The sequence below is a fragment of the Cynocephalus volans genome, chromosome 2, assembly GCF_027409185.1.
Source record: "Cynocephalus volans isolate mCynVol1 chromosome 2, mCynVol1.pri, whole genome shotgun sequence".
In the NCBI taxonomy this organism is placed as follows: domain Eukaryota; kingdom Metazoa; phylum Chordata; class Mammalia; order Dermoptera; family Cynocephalidae; genus Cynocephalus; species Cynocephalus volans.
The window spans coordinates 111,537,973-111,554,860 of record NC_084461.1 but is presented as its reverse complement, the minus strand read 5'-3'; the positions used below and the strand labels follow the sequence as shown (position 1 = coordinate 111,554,860).

Below are 16,888 nucleotides of genomic sequence, written 5' to 3'. Positions count from 1 at the left end.
ACCAACTAAGCTAACTTGCCAGCCCCTCAAATTTTTTTTAACCAAAGTAAAAGTGAAACAACACTTTTCTACCCTCAAAATCTGTTTAAAGTTAGAAAGGACAGTAGATTAATATTAAAAGCTTTTTATTTGTTAATGTTACATAAGAAATTTAAGCAAGTTACACTATCTTTAAAAACACAACTAATGCATTTTAATAGAGAAACCCTTCCCTCCTCCCGCCCCACCCCATTCCCCTCATGAAATAAGAATCTAAGAAAAGTAGTAACCATAAAACAAAGTTTTGTGGAATCCTTCATCCAGAGTGCTTACATGATGATTAGGTTAATATTGCCTTCTTACAAAATTTCTCTTTTCTATTTAAAACAAAATTGTAACCTTGATTGCTTATTACAAAAAAATTCAGTACAAAAGTTTGATATATTGAAAAATGCTTTTCCCCTCCCTCACAGCACCGTTATATATAGCAGAGAATAATCAAGAGCAGATTGCTAATCTAGATCGAGCAATCTTCAAATTACACTGAGACAGACACAACAGTGGTTTATTTACCCTCCCCTCCTCGTAAGAACTTAAAAAAAAAAACACACACACACATACAAAAAATTGTCAAAAAATTTGAGGGACCCTTTCCAAACAGTACACAGTTCAGTGTCAATAATTCACATCTTGCCACAAAGTGTATGGATATGATTTCTTTTACAAAACTTTCAGTGTGAAAAAAGAAATTAAGGCCATCAGATTCGCAGCTTAAAAATTCACATAAAGGAAATACAAAAATATTCTGTGCTTCTGAGAAGGCTCTGCACTGTGTATGGGTAAGGATCACCATGCTCCTTTATTCTGAGGAAGACAGTTGACTTGAGAAGTTCACATAATTGCACAGCTTCTATTGGATGCTCTTGGGACTGCCTGATTAGGAAAACAGAAGGAGAAATTAGTGCTAAGAAAACAGATCACAGTATTCTAAAATAAGACAGAATCATTTAACTACAGGGATACTGCAAATCCATATTATATAATTTCAAATGCGCCCTTATCATTTCTCACTTATTTGTCCCCCCTCCCCCCCTTTTTTTTGGCTGCTGGCTGGTACAGGAATCCAAACCCTTGCCCTTGGTGTTCACCACGCTCTAACCAGATGAGCTAATCAGCTTGTCCTCATCTTAGCCTTCTCTTATAGACTTCTTCCCTAGAATATTCCAACAAATTCCAGAACAGTGACTCTCAACTCTGGCTACACATTCAGATCCTGAGGATCTGAAAAAGAAGTTCTGATCTAGGTCCCTAGATCAATTAAATGAGAATTCCTCCCTTAACTAGAGAAGAGTATCTATATATAACTTTAAAGTAATTCTAATATGCAGCTGAAGTTGAAAACCACTGCTCAATAATCTCCTTTGATAACTTAGGAAACAAGGGATCACTAGACTCCGTTTTGAACAACCACATCAGACAATGCAGCTTCCTGGATCCTAAACTTCCACATCCTGACTCATCTGCATTGGACTGATCCTCAAACGTGAAGTCAAAATAGCTGTTTTGCCCTTTCATCTTCCCGCTTGTGAATACTGATATGTCTTCTATGTTAACAGAAGCTAAAAAAATACTCTACATCTTTGACGTTTTTCTTCTCCCATCCTTAAGTTTAGTCACTAACACTTGATGAAAATCCATTTATATACTTCTTCAGTGTCTCTGTAATCTCCTTCTAGAGTCAATCCCTGTGATTTAGCTTGCCCAGTGATATTCTAAAATGTGGATTTCAGTTTCTCCTTTGCCCCAAACTGTGCAGAAGCTACATGCCTAGGCATTCCAGACTATGTCAGTTTAACACCAATCTTTGAACTTCATTTATCTCTGACATAAACCATACAATACAACTAGGCGGACAGATATGTTTAGTGCTTAAGTCGTGACACATCCCCTGTAGTGAATTAAAGATCACCATAAATTCTTTGCCACTCCTCCCATCAAGTGATGGAGACTATTCTCACCTTCAATCTGAGCTGGAGTTACAACTTTGACTAAGAGAACACGGTACGAAGGGGCACCGTGCTCATTCTGGGCCTAGCTTTTAAGAGATTTGGTGCTCTCCACTTTCACCCTCTTCGCCAGCTGCCATGCTGTAAAGAAGCTTGGGCTAAACTGCCGAATCATGAGAAGCTACACAGAAAGAGACCCACAGGATATTCCAACACCAGCCAAGCTCCCAACTGAATGCAACTGCATGACTGACTTCAGTCTCCACCAAGTGGGGGAGAAAAACTACTCAGCTGAGCAAAGTCAAACCACAGAATCATGAGAAGTAAGCAAGCATTGTTTTAAGCTGCTACATTTGGGGTGGTCTGTCAGTGCTGCAACAGGTAATTCAAACACCCTCAGAACACCATTATCTGCCTTCTCTCTAATACCCGAAGAATTTCCCATCCTTCACAGTACTGAACAAGCATCATCTCCCAGAGTTCTTCTGAGCTGCTCTGGTGGCCCAGAGAGCCTTCTCCAGCGTCTGACCTGCTACAACCCATGCTCTGAGCCTCCTGTCCGACACCTTGAGATATCTCTTATATTTTTATTTTACATCTAGTCATTATGATGCTTCCCATTAAGGACAGGAAATGAATAAGCACAAGTGCTTACTTATATCTTGTTAAAGCCGAGTATAAAGTATCTGTTCTCAAATATTATTACAAAATGCATGAGAAGGCAACCAGGTTAAAAATTCATTCTACCTTATATAGCCTAATTCAAGTGGAGGGGCTAAAGATATAAGAGAATATTTATTTAGAGTAGGACTATGGCTAATGAAGCAAAGCAAATTTAAGATTACTAATCTGGAGAAATGGGGACGAAGTCTTATCAGAATAAGGGTAGCAACTCTGATGAATGATCAGATTCAAACAACTTCGGAATATAAACTAAAGGCTTAGTAGTTACTAACAATTCCAATTTAAATATAATTAAAACCAAACTTGGAGTTTATTTCAAGGGCTCTCAAAAGCCAAAGCGTCAGATAAAATCTATCTTGCAATTACATAATGATTAGAAACTTAATATAGAAAGAATTTTGTTTCACACTGAAGTTGAACATTACTTTGTGGGGTTTTTTGGTTTGTTTTTGTTTTAGTTTATATGCAGATGTCTGCTCTAATTTAGTGATCTGAACTTTTCAATCACAGAACCCTATAGTAACTAAGTTTTGAAGCATGCAATCCAATCCACACATATTTATTTATAAGTGACATACTTGTCCTACCATATTATGTACATTAGGAAACAAAAGACAGACCTGATAAAAATTGATAGAATAGGGGGGTGAAGGGAGCCAGGGTGCTAACTTTTTTTCCCCAGTACCCTAATGTACTACCTTGAATACCCCTTTAGAAAGTACAAAGCCCACTTGGCAGATAACTGCTCTGGTTTATCAAGTAACGGCGGGGAGGGGGAGCCCACACTACTGGTTTTCATGTAATTCTGTTAAAAAAAATTTAAACAAACATATTAAAGTAAAGTAATACCTGCTGGTGGAAAAGTTCTTCCTCAACAGCCACTTCAGCTGATGCTTCCTCCTCCTCTTCCTCTTCAGGTATGGTTGTTTTAAAGACTGTACTTCTTTGAGCAACCTCCTAAAAACAAGAGTTTAATTTTTAAGTTAAAAAACTTAAAATCACAAAGGCTGCAGGGAGAGGGACCTTTTCTTAGTTTAAGAAACGGCATTCCTGTTTACTATTATTATTTTCTTTAAAAGTCATTACATTGGTAGCTGTAACTACTGAACTGGAATTTTTGCATAATTAGGAGCAGTTCTTAAACCTTAACACTGCTTGCAGGGACGCTACTGGTATCCAATTTGAAATACCTGCTGAGAATTTTCCACTGCTTTTTATCACATTCTGTTACTAAGAATTCTGCAAATGATTTGGCACACTAAATTCTTTATAAAACTCAACATGAATTCAGCTTAAAGATCTTAGCTCCTAGAAAAGAAAAGGTGCTAAATAAATACTGACTAAAACGAAGCTGGAGGCTGACTGTTGTGATCTCAGAAACCACAGTGGCAACAGGACCACCTGATGAGAAAGATGAAAAGGACAAGCTCCTTTCATTCTTTCTGCAACTGGTTCCTCCTGAATGAAATGGAATAAAGACAGATGAGCACTATTTGCTAATAGCATACTAGTGAGGTACCAATGTATTCTGTACAGGAATAGATCTATCATTTACTAGAGATACAACAGAAAGTAACTATTTCCATTTTCTACCAAAGGCTCAAACACAGATTACCTCCCTGTGGAGAATGCTGACTTGGCATGAATGCAGCACTGTTTTTGCTTAAGCACAAGGCTAACCTAATGATCTGGCAGCAAGTAAATGAGTGCATCCTAGAGAGTGCAGCAGAGCATCTAATTTTATTCTGTACCCTGTCCTAAGGTGACTCAAGAAAGATAACTCCACAAAGGAAAACAGTAAAATTACTTCAGTAAAAAGCTTATGTGAAATTTAACACAGACCTGCTAGTTTAAAATGGCAGAGAAAGAAAATCAAAAACTAGTGTTGTAGAAATGAGACTTCAATTTGAAACATGTCCAAGGAAATATTTTGTAAATGATGTAAGGTGGCAGAACAGTACCTTGTTGGGCTTTTAAATTACTGTTGCAGGACCAAGGAAGATTGCAGGGCCATTTGGGATCTCTCAATTAGCCAGAAACTTCAATTCTGTGAAATCAGTTTCTCTTTACAAACACAATAACTATTTCACAAATATCAGTCTGTTTTAACCAAATAAGTAATAATAAAAAAGCTTGTGATTCCTTATATCAATTATAGTTGAACCAAGATATCGACTAGAAGATGGCAGCATATAAAACAGAAAAAAAGATTCTCAAAAAGCTTTGAGAGTACCCAAGCTTTCCTCAACTCATCTTAAAATGGGGAAAGAAGACAAAGAAAATCATCTATTACAGAATTCTCACATTTCAGCTTCTAGCAGCTCGTGGCAATGTATACATCCTATGCACAAACACTGGCTCTTAAAGCTTGTGGTGTAACATAAGACTACTAGCCTCAATGAGGTTAGAAAACAGCAACTTGCCCAGCTTCATTAATTATGAATTACTTCAGCATAACTACTTTTAATGTGATCCTGTTGTTAAGCACTTTTCATTTGAAAACATTTAAAACCCAATTAATCTAGTGCAGAAAGCAGGTATGAAAAATGAATGAGCTAAGTAATGTCTAAAAATCTAGATAGAAAAATAACAAATAACAATTGAGAACCAAAAAGTTGTTAAGAGTTTAGACCCAGGAAATTATTAGTCAAGATGCTAACAGATAAACGTTTTTACCCAAAAACTTTCTCTCAGCAAGGTACACAACCCTAATCAAGTACCCTAAAAAGCTACATAAGTGGTCCTATATGACAGGTTTTACTCTCTCTGTGAAAACGTATTATTATTGGTCTGCCCCTGCTCAAAGCCTCGGGCACGTAAAAGTACACTAATTATTCAGTAGTGCACCAAAGCCAGCTGGCACCCACTGACTGTGCTCATCTCGTCACAAGCCTGTGTGCAGTCACACCATGTTGAAAGCCTGAAACCAGCCAGGATGGGATTATTTACACCACAGAAATCAGCAAATACTACAAATCAGGGTAATTTTTTGACGACAGTTGATTGTTTATATATTACATCTCTATATACGTAAGGAATCATCTACATACACAAAAGGTTGTTATGTCTGTATTCTGGAAGGTATGAAGGGACTACTTTATTTTTTATTTCCCTCATAGAAAATCATCTTATTTCACCATGGTGACATTTGCTATTTTTAATCACTGAGCACCCCTTCCCTCATGTCTGAGTAAGACCCCCCAGTTTCACCTGGGTTCCCATCCCCCCATGGAGCACACACGCGCAGTACAAGGAGCCAAGGGCAATCTAGCTGCCGAGAAGGGGAAAGAAGGCTCAAGCTCTAACTCCATCTTCTTGACTCCAAGAACTGGTTTAGAAGTGGGCATGTGACTCAAGTTGGTACAGTAAGAACGAAGCCCAGGATGGGACCTCACAGGGGAAGATGCCATTTTCCACAAAAAGTGAATAGAAATAATGTACCTCTGGGGCAGCTGGCAACTATACTGCACCTACAAGGGAGGCAACCCGGGAAGGAGAGACAACAGACAGATCCTGGGGACACTGTGTGATCAATGGATCAAGTCTACTATCTCTACATTTTTGATTACATGAGCCCTCAAAATTTCCATTATTTTTAAGCCAGTTTAATTGGACTTTTACCTTTCCAATGTCCCAGCAAGAAGAAAAAATATACAAAACTTTAAACCGAATTAAGCCAAATTACCTACAATCTTACAGAAAGGTGGTAGTTATAGACTGTTGCTAATGTGGTCTGGTACCTACCAGACCATATTATATTATAATAAGTATTAATAAATATGGTCTTACAGAGTTAAATAAATGCCAAAAAGTATTTGTCTAATGATCACAGAAATGAGAACTGTATTCATAATACTTTCTGTCCTCATTTCTGACAGAAGCCACTTAAAACAGAGCCTAGCAAGCAGAAGGCAGTAGAAGAATGGAAAAACTAACCAAATAATCTATTCAGCATTGGAATTATGAAGGGAAGCCTAAGCTTCAGTTATCTTTACTGAAACGCCATCATTAAAGCTGCCTCAAGACATCTATTTTGTGGGCTTTTAAGCCTGCTGCTGCATTCCGAATATCCTCCTGTAAGAGTATTTCTAACTTGGGACACATTTTCACACTGGAAAAAATGGTATAGATGGTGACTAGATTCCATGGCTCACACAAGCCGGTTTAATCTTCCATACTCCCCTTATAACAAGACTTTTCAATCTGAGAAAATCAACACTCCTAACAGTGTTCTGAAAGAGACATGTATTCTGCCAGTTTCAGACGTCGGGGGAAATACTAGCACAGGAGCTGCAGTTAATTCCAGCACTTGGGCGGCAACACCTACAACAGCTGAGTAGGGTTCCAAAGCACTGAAGGCAGGGAGTGAGCAAGGGCTCTGGCACAAAGAGCAGGAGGAAGATCCAGCAGCCAGAAGTTTGTGAATTATTGAACACACGTGTGTAAACAACCCCAACCCTGAAACTCAGCAGGTATTTGGAGGTGAATTCCCCAGATGTACCCCAAAATCTCTCACAACTGTAGTGAGGTCTACAGTGAAAAAAGTCAGATGCTGTTTCATTCTTAGTCTGAGATCAAGGGCACTCCTCATTCAGCAGACAATGAATTCCTTACAGACAGCGGTCCACACTCCACTTGTTTACAGTGAGGGACGGATGGGAATATGGTCAGGAACAGGACTTTTTATGCAAACACCTCAGACTCCCATAATAAATGCTGTTAATTACTTTATTTCTCTGACTTAAGTGAAGGTCCATGTGTGATTTTAAAACACCTACTGAATGCCTGTGATGTGCCAGGTGCCATGGCAGGATTGAACACAATAGGCCCGTGCCTTCAGTGGGCTTCCTCTAGTGAGCAAGGACAACCTGACAAGCACTGTGTAGGGTAAGAGGTCTGCCCCTGGCATATGGAGTAAAGAAGGAAGCCCTAAGGGGACAAAAATTGACCTGTTGCCTACTCCCTCTTTCAGAGACACTTTCCTCTCTTGGCTTTCCCGACACCACACTCACTGTTTTCCTCCCACCACACTGGCTGCACCTTTCTACCTTATTTGCTGTAACTTGGGGGGTTTTTTTGGAATTTTTTTTTTTAATTGAAACAATTGATTATACTTTGGGGGTACGGTGTTGACTGTGTACAGTACATGATGATAAAACCAATATTATTAGCATGTTCATTATTACAAATTGTAATTAATTATTCTTTGTGTCCCTTAACCAATTTCTCCCTAACCTCTTTCCCCCTCCCCTAGTAACCATAGGTCTGTTCTCTCCTTCTGAAAGTTCAACATATTATCATGGTCCTTCTCATGATCCTTCTCCTCTCCTTTCCTTTTCTTTCTTTCCTTCCTTCCTTCTTTCTTATCTCCCACATATGAGTGAGGACATGCAGTATTTCTTTCTTGTGCATGGCTTATTTCACTTAACATAATTTTCTCCAAGCTCATCCATGTTGCTGCAAATCGCAGAATTTCATTCTTTTTTACGGCTGAGTAGTATTCCATGGTATATATATACACCACGTTTTCCTTATCCAGTTGTCCATCGATGGACATTTAGGTTGGTTCCATATCTTGGCTATTGTAAATACAGCTGTGATAAACATGGAAGGCAGGTATCTCTTCAACATGATGATTTCCATTCCTTTGGGTGTATGCCCAGATGTGGGATTGCTGGACTGTATGGTAGTTCTATCTGTAGTTGTTTGAGAAACCTCCACACTGTTTTCAATAATGGCTGTGCTAATTTACAGTCCCACCAACAGTGTAGAATTCCCCTTTCCCCACATCCTCGCCAGCATGTTATTCTCGGTCTTTTTGATAATAGCCAGTCTAACTGGGGTGAGATGAGATCTCAGTGTGGTTTTGATTTGCATTTCCCTGATGCTGAGTGATGCTGAGCATTTTTCCACATACCAGTCAGCCATTTGTAATGTCTTCCTTTGAAAAATGTCTATTCTGCTCCTTTGCCCATTTTTTAGTTGGATTGTTTGGTTTTTTTTAACATGAAGTTGAGTTTCTTGTATATTCTAGATATTAATCCCTTATCAGATGTATGGTTGGCAAACATTTTCTCCCAGTCTGCAGGTTGTCATTTCACTCTGTTGATTGTTTTCTTTACTGTGCAGAAAGTTTTTAGTTTGATATAATCCCATTTATTTTTTCTTTTATTGCTTGTGTTTTTGGGGTCTTATTCATACAGTCTTTGCCCAGTACTACTTCCTGAAGTGTTTCCCCTATGCTTTCTTTTAGTACTAAGTTTTATAGTTTCAGGTCTTATACTTAAGTCTTTAATCCATTTTGAGTTGATTTTGGCAGACGGCAGGAAGTACAGGTCTAGTTTCATTTGCTCTAACTTACTTCCGATGTCAACATTTTCTAGGGCTCAATTCTGAACCCTCTTCTCTACTTTTGACAAACTCTTTCGAGTCAGCCAGTCCCGTAACTTTAAATACCACCTATGTGAGGAAGACTCCCAAACATCTCTAGCCCAGGGTTCAAGTAAATATTCCAATAGCCTGCTAGACACCTGGATACCTAACTGGCATCTCAAACTTAATACAGCTAGAAGAGGTCTCTTGATTTCCTTCCTGGCCCTTCTCGCCACCAGGCCTGTGGTTCCTCCTGCAGTTTCCTCTGTAAATGGCACCAGGAACATCCAGCTGCCCAAACAAACTAGGGGTTAACTTAATTCCCGTTTCTCTCTCATCCCTCACATTTAATCTTATGAGAACATACTATCAAGTCTAGCTCTAAAATATCTCAACTGGTTCACTTCTCTTCCTAGAGAAGCATCTCAGTCTCAGTTACTCTCCTCTGTTGCTTTATCTCTGCCTGTTTTGTCCTCCTACAATCCATACAGCAGCACAATTTCTTTCTTCACCTTGTTCATCTTCCTAAAAGCCCTCCATCAGCCTCCCATTTGCACTCAGAATAAGATCTGCACTTCTCACCAGAGCCTACACAACCTGCCCCTGCTGACCTGCTCTCCCCCCTCAGTCACTGTTAGCTATATTGGCCTCCTTTCCTTCAAAACAGAACTCTTTCTGCCTCAGGACCTTTGTACTTGTTGTCCCTCTACCAAGGAATACTTTTTCTGTTCTGTCAATGGCTGCCTCTCTCATCTTTCAGGTTTATCCTCAGGTGTCACCTCCTTGAAGCTGACTTTCTTTACCGCCCTTGTCTAAAGCAGATCTCCTCAGTGACTCTTTATAACACCACAGTTTCTCTCTGTTGCATTAATTAGAAATACTCTTGTCACTTCATCTTATTCTCGGGCTCCCTTATTCCCCAGAATGTAAGCTCCATGATGCCAAAGCCATGTCTGGCTTCTTTCCTGCTATATTCCCAGCACAAAGTGGCTGGCACACTGCAGACGCTCAGGGTTTTCCAAATAAATTCATAACCTGCACTTACAAATATGGCTAGCCTTCCTACCAGGTTTACCAGCCTACCATTCCCCTACATATCTCTTTTCAGCATTTGTCAGACTGAAGGGCATACCTGGTCATGCTGTACAGTATGAAACAGCACAGCCTGCCAGCCCAGAGGCTGGGTGAAAAGAACCAGTAAGAATGTCAGCATGAAGTATTAGCTATGGCTTCCTTGCAAGCCAACTTAGAACTTTCAGGGCAGACAAAGAGGCATGAAGAAGGAGCATTAGAACTAAGAGGAAATTAAGAAGCACAAATCATCCTGAAGTCGTAATACAAGCTCTGTTAACACGTTTGTGGCAACAGCAACAAAGAAGGAGAGACTCTCAAATTCTAAACAGAGGCTCAGTAATGTTTTGTATGGCACCTGAATAAGATGACTGGCTAGGGAAGGAGAGGGAAGAAGCAATGCTTTACCAGCTTCAAAGTTTGCTTTAGCTGCTTTACTAGGAAGTGGTATTTCTAAGACTAATATTGGTAGGGTGTGTGTGTGTGTGTGTGTGGTCTTTACATGGCAGTGGGAGAGGTAAGGTTCTCTGACAAGAATTCTAGGACTGACATGTTGAAAACATATACATCAAGCAGATGTACACTCCACAGTCTTCACACTTGGTTTCGTGAACACTCTGAGAGCTAGTAAGATTAATAACATAAGCACATTTACTAGATAAATGTACCATGCTACACAGTGTTCCAAACATTTCCCGAGAATGGTCTCATTCATATTATTATCTCATTTATATTGTCTCATTAATATCCATTTTAAAAAAAACTAAGACAAAGAGGTGAGGTAACCTGCCCAAACTGATAATCAGTACTCTAAATCAGAGTACACTCATATTTATTCCTAAAATTTGAAGACAGCTTTAGTTTGATTTACTAGGCAGCCTTGGTCTGATTTAAGCAATCAATTACTTCACATTTCAATCTGATTTTTGAAAGATGTCATACTTGCATAATGAACTTGCAGGTGGAAGTGACACTGTAGTGGTACTGATAAGATGGTCATACCTCTCCCTGAGAATTTTTCAATATAACTTTCACATCTTCGCCAGTGCCCCAAGAGTTCTGGTTCTTCCAGATGAGGTCAGTGGGAGGACTGGCTGTTACACCAGCATTTGCAGCCCAAATCTGGAAAAAAGAAAGAACATCAGTACACCCAGAACCCAGCTCTCCCACATGCCAATGATAACATGATGAGACTTGAACACTTGACTCTAGAAGTCTGAGAACTACATCCCATCTTCAGCTATGTTCCAGCTACATTAACTAGCTTGTGTATCCAGAACTCACAGAGCTTCTGGATGCCTCAGCTTCCCCATCTGATAAATGGAGATGTGGATATACAGGGCCCTTAAATGAAGCTACCTACACTCACATCCTACATCCTCTACACACCAACTGACCTTGAGCAAGTTATCTTACTGTCATCATTCATAAAATGGGGCAGAAACAGTACCTATAATAGGTGGGATTGTTGTGAAGAGCAACTGATGACCCATTATGGGGGCTGGCTCATTCAATGAATAGTAGCCTTGACATTCTATTATATTGTGCGTTTTGTGGGCCATCCTTCCATGTTAGAGCTTTTCTGACCCCCTCCAAGTGTCCTCCAGCTGCCTACAGCAGGAAACAGCCTATCTATATTACCCTTAAGGGAAACTGGTATATCTCCAACCAGAAACAGCACCCTAATACCTCAAAGTGTCTGAGATTGAGCTCCAAAAGAAATTCTGGAAATGAATAAATCACCCACTATCCAAGGGAAAATATTATAATTACCATTGAAATAGGCCAAACAAAGAAAATAATTATATTTCCCTTCTCATCAGCATGGACATTCTGCTATATTTTTAATGTATTTATTGACAGAAGAGAATGGGCAGAGTGGAGAAAAGCTGGCAGTCAGAAAACCTAGGTCTGAATCCTGGACAAACTGCTACACCTCTGTGAGCCTCAATGTCCTTAGCTGCACGGATACCACCAGCCATGATCTCTTACAAAGACTGTGTGAAAATAAAAAAGTTTGTAATCCATAAACTGTTATACATTATAAAAGACTTCATAGTTTCTCACAGGTTCTCATTTATTTCCAGAGTTTTAAAATTATCTTTGCTTTTTGCCTTGCACAATTTTACAGAAAGATCACTTATCACTACTGTGTTCCAAACAGCTACTTATAATATTTAATGCTAGCTACTGAAGAAAAAAAAAAAGCATTACATTATTTTATATGATAACTGAGTTCTCCACTAACCTAAAGAATATATCTATTTAGTCCCTGAGGCAGTATACCAAATGGAAAAAGCAGATGATTGGCATAATGGCTCCACATTACTTTACAGAGATAGAGAGCACACTCAAATCTAAATCTTCTGAATTAAAATGTGAGATTCTTTTTGCCATATTATGCACATAATAAGACTGAGCAATTTTCTCCCACTATAATAATTACTAAAGAGAAGAAAGGATAACGTAGTGAGGATATTTGTTCCCATTTTCACAATTACAGAATTGGCATCTGATATATTCACAAAGTAACATCAAACTCTCTGAATACACATTTTTTAGAGAAGTTCTAATCTGCAATTTGAGCCTTTGATCTTAAACATAAAGGTTTATGCTAGTCATAAAATTATAAACATGTTTAAAAATGTGTTTAATATTTTAAAAAGAAGAATCCATAAAAGGAGATGTCACCTTTACATTACATTCTTCAGGGATAAAAACAGTGACTTCTTCAAAACCTATAACAAAGTCAACATATTTTCTTTGCTAAATCTACTATGTAAAACTAAAGGAATCTTTCATTTGATCACTTCTCTAAAAAGTGAGCTAATAATATTTAAGTAACTCTTAAAATGCACAGAACACATCAAGAGCCATTTAGAAATCAAAATAAAGTCAGGATGCCACTTAGCCCATCTTTCTCTAAATCTAGAACGTTACACACTTCGCAAAAAACACACATTACTCTTGCTAAAATATGATGTTTCAAAGCAGTGATTCTTTAAAAGGATGCCTATCACCTAAGGACTTTTGTACAAAATATAGGTCCCTACTCCAACCCCAGAGATAGCTAAGGGCGAGGTGGGGCCTGGATAACAAAACATTGCCCAGATGATTCTAAAGCTCGTTCAAGGCTTAAGACTGCTGTTTTAGGCATATGCTAGCTAGTGTTAACTTCATAACAGTTCTTTATGCTGAGCAGTATCTCCTGAATTATATTGGCTGGAAGTATTAGTCAAGAGATAGCTATTTATATCTCCTAGAATAGACAAGATAAAAAGAATTCAAAGGTCAATTGTTTTAACGCTCTCAATAAGACAGAATTTCAGAAATCTTTAATAGCACCTGTAATGCCCTTAATAATGTCAAAGATGTTTTAATGCCCATTTCTAAACTGCTTCTCTTTAAGCCAAAAAAATTTTTAATTATTTTACCTGTTATTTAAGACAATGAAATGAAATAAAATGACGACTAAATTCTTACTGTAACGGTCTGGCCTGCCTTCAGCACATATCTTGAGGTATATTTGTAACTGACTGATGTGTCTCCAATTTTTCTGATCATCTCCCAGCCTCCCATTGGTTGATCCTATTCATAGAACAAAGTAAAGCAAAGTTACTTCAAGTATATAGAACATTATGGGATCATCAAATAAATGAATCCACATAGGCAGTTAAACTAAGACAGCTTCATAGCTGTTTTCTCATGATTCATATTTTTCTACTACACAGAGAAAACATGATTTTGTCATTCAGCAAAACAGTCCCTTTGATAATGCTATGGTTTATTAGTAAGGTATTTAAAGAACACAAAACTGGAAAGAAAAGGGTTTAAAAACCAAATTAAATACTCATATTCACTGACAGATCAGGTGGGTTTTTCAAATTTACAACACAGATTAGGTGGCTGGTATTGAGTTCTCCTGTAGGTTCTGAATTTAAAAAAAAAAAAAACTTCAGCGTGCAGATAAATAGATTAAAAAAAACAACAAAGACACAAAAAACAAATTTAGAACACAATGTATCTATCATAATCACAATTATAAACCTCTAATAGTTGGTTACTTGAAGCTTTTAAAATATTCTTTCTATGTATCTATTGGTGGTCAGTGGATGGATCTGAACTCTTAACCTTGACAACACCATGCTTCTTAACCAACTGAGCTAATCGGCCAACCTGAAGCTTTTAAAATATAGACATATGTGCTTAGAACAGGAGGAGGTAAATCTGTCCTTTTTCTTCTGCATCTGCACAACTTCTACCCACATTTAACTCTCTAAGGGGTTCAAAAAAGGGCCAGTGATGCAGTGAGCCACCCCTAGGTGACAGTTATCAACTCTAGCCCCAAAGCTGCCCAGAGCTGCCTGACAACTGAGGAAAGGTGCAGAATATTAAAGAAATTAGCTACACTAATTTATATCTTCTCTAACTCAAAGAAGTTGTGACTAAGAGGCTTCAGAGCCAATTCTCTTTAGTATCAGAACTGCTAGTGCTCCTCTGCCCCCTCACGTTATTTATTTATGCACATGCAAGATAGTTTTAAGAACTCTGGTGAGAAAAGGAGTGATTTTCACAACAATTTTCGGCAGAGCCTGAATATGTGCTTCAGGAAGTGACATCCATCCCACTGCACCCCCTCTACACTCTCAAACACTGCCTTCCTCTAGCATCCTCTCACACTCCTTCACAGCCCCTGCCCCAGTTCTAAACTTCAGAAATCCCTGCTATGAATATTTTATGTTCACTTTTAAACAAACTATTTCAAGGTAGGACTTTATACTATTGATATAAATTAAAAAATTAGCATTCATTCATTCATTCATTCATTTAGACAGAAAAATACTCCTTAATATATCTGAGTCTGAGCTCATATTTCCTTCTTTCTTAACTCTCTCATTAAGTTAATACCAGTGAAAGAATATTTACCATTTTCACCCAATCACGCCAACACTTTCACAAATCTGGTTAGGGCAGAGAGCAATAATAATTCATTCTTCAGAAGACCACTGTGACGAAATAACCAAGTGTGGGAGGGGGAAAATAAAAATCCCTGGCTCTATAAAGCGTTAATAAAGAAAATATTTAAATCACTAAGGGCACCACTTCTTCCTCCTATTTTAGTTTTTTCTTTATTTCATGAATTTAAATAAAAAGGAGGAGGGAAACCCTTATTCCATGAAGACTTACTGAATCCAAATAAAAGCTGAGGAGTTACTACAATTGTAAGATAACCCAGCAATCTGCAAAGACTTGCTGGAAAAAAATGTGTCTATGTGTCTATTTTTCTCACCTGTTCAGAAGTGTTCTTCAAGCGGATAAATTTTCCATCCACATCTATCTCTTCAATGCAAACATTCCCAGTGGCTGAGGCAGAATGAGAGATGCTGACACTACTGCTTGCTTCTGATTCTTCCACATCAACTCTCTTCCGCTTTCCTCTGGTTGTCCGCACACTGCGACTTGAGGATGCTCGGGACACTGTCACACGGGAAGAAGGGCTTGGAGAGAGCTTCAACCTACATGAGAAAAATAAAACATTCTGTTTATTAAACACAAATACCCTTACCTTAAAAAAATGGATATTAATATCCTGCGCACATGCACCACTAAAGCAAAAAACATCACTGACAATTTGTCACTTTAAAAAGCTAATATAAAGCTTAAATAAGATAAATTTATTAATGTTATGGTGCCCACCATCAATTTTCTTAAAAAAAAAAATAATAATAATAATTTGAATGTTTTCTCTGGGAATAGTGACCACAATGTAGTAAGTTTGGAAAATATGTGTGGGGTGGGAGATCATCCCATCTACTACCACCCCCCACAACCAATTATAGTTAATGTACTTTTTTCTCTTTTCACATCTGTATTTTCTTACAATCACAATGTCTATAATGTTAAAATTGATTAGCTTTTTATCCTAAATAAACCACTTTCCCTTTGGAACTCTGAGAATAGGAATTAAAAGGATTTATACACTAACCAGATTTGAAATATAAGTATAAAGTCTCTTTCAGCAAATTTGGTATTTTACAACATATTAAATTACCAAAACATTTAAAACCTCAAAGGAAAGACCACATCCTGACACAATTCAGCAATTTCAAATAAGAACAATAAAAACTAAAACTGCTTGAGCAACATTCTCTATTGTTGAGGTAGACATATGATGTTACTACCTCTAATACCTAGGTATTAAAAGAAATGATACAGAAAATATTTAAAGTTGCTTTAACTGTCTTTTTAAAAATCCCTTTTTTAAAAAAAATAAAGAGTGGGGGCAAAAGTAAACTGTAAAATAGGGTGACCCTTATGTCCCTTACCTTTCTTCTTCACCTTCTAAGAGTTTCCTATAAGCACTGATTTCCATGTCCAGGGCTAACTTTACATCAAGAAGTTGTTCATAATCATTTAGCTGTTGCTGCATCTGATCCCGTATTTCCGCCATTTCTCTCTCTTTGTCTGACAGCATGCGACGAGAATTGTCTCTCTCTTTTGCAAGCAAGTCCTCCAACTCTTGAATCCTTTCCAAGCATGCTCTAGACTTCAGATTCAAAGAAACATGTTTACTTTCCAGAAGCATCACAACATTAGCACAAGGAAACTATTTTAAAACATTTCTGGACTGGAAAACAAACAACTCTATGGAATCTCTAACACATTAGAATTTAAGAGATATTTTTTCTTTAAAGATGAACGGTAAGGGGATCTTAACCCTTGATTTGGTGTTGTCAGCATCATGCTCTCCCAAGTGAGCTAACCGACCATCCCTA

The 16,888-nt window shown here is 38.1% G+C and overlaps 1 protein-coding gene across 1 annotated transcript in view; it reads right to left on the bottom strand.

Moving 5' to 3' along the window:
* Nucleotides 1-312: 312 nt before the first annotated feature.
* LMNB1 (lamin B1) overlaps nucleotides 313-16,888 on the bottom strand; it is a 55,428-nt gene continuing 38,852 nt past the window's right edge. The window contains exons 6-11 of the mRNA XM_063086638.1: nucleotides 16,439-16,659; nucleotides 15,403-15,628; nucleotides 13,596-13,700; nucleotides 11,115-11,234; nucleotides 3,519-3,626; nucleotides 313-912 (exon numbers count right to left, since the gene is read on the bottom strand). Of these exons, the coding sequence (XP_062942708.1) occupies nucleotides 871-912; nucleotides 3,519-3,626; nucleotides 11,115-11,234; nucleotides 13,596-13,700; nucleotides 15,403-15,628; nucleotides 16,439-16,659 (822 nt within the window). The 3' untranslated portion in view covers nucleotides 313-870. The remainder of the gene's footprint in view (nucleotides 913-3,518; nucleotides 3,627-11,114; nucleotides 11,235-13,595; nucleotides 13,701-15,402; nucleotides 15,629-16,438; nucleotides 16,660-16,888) is intronic.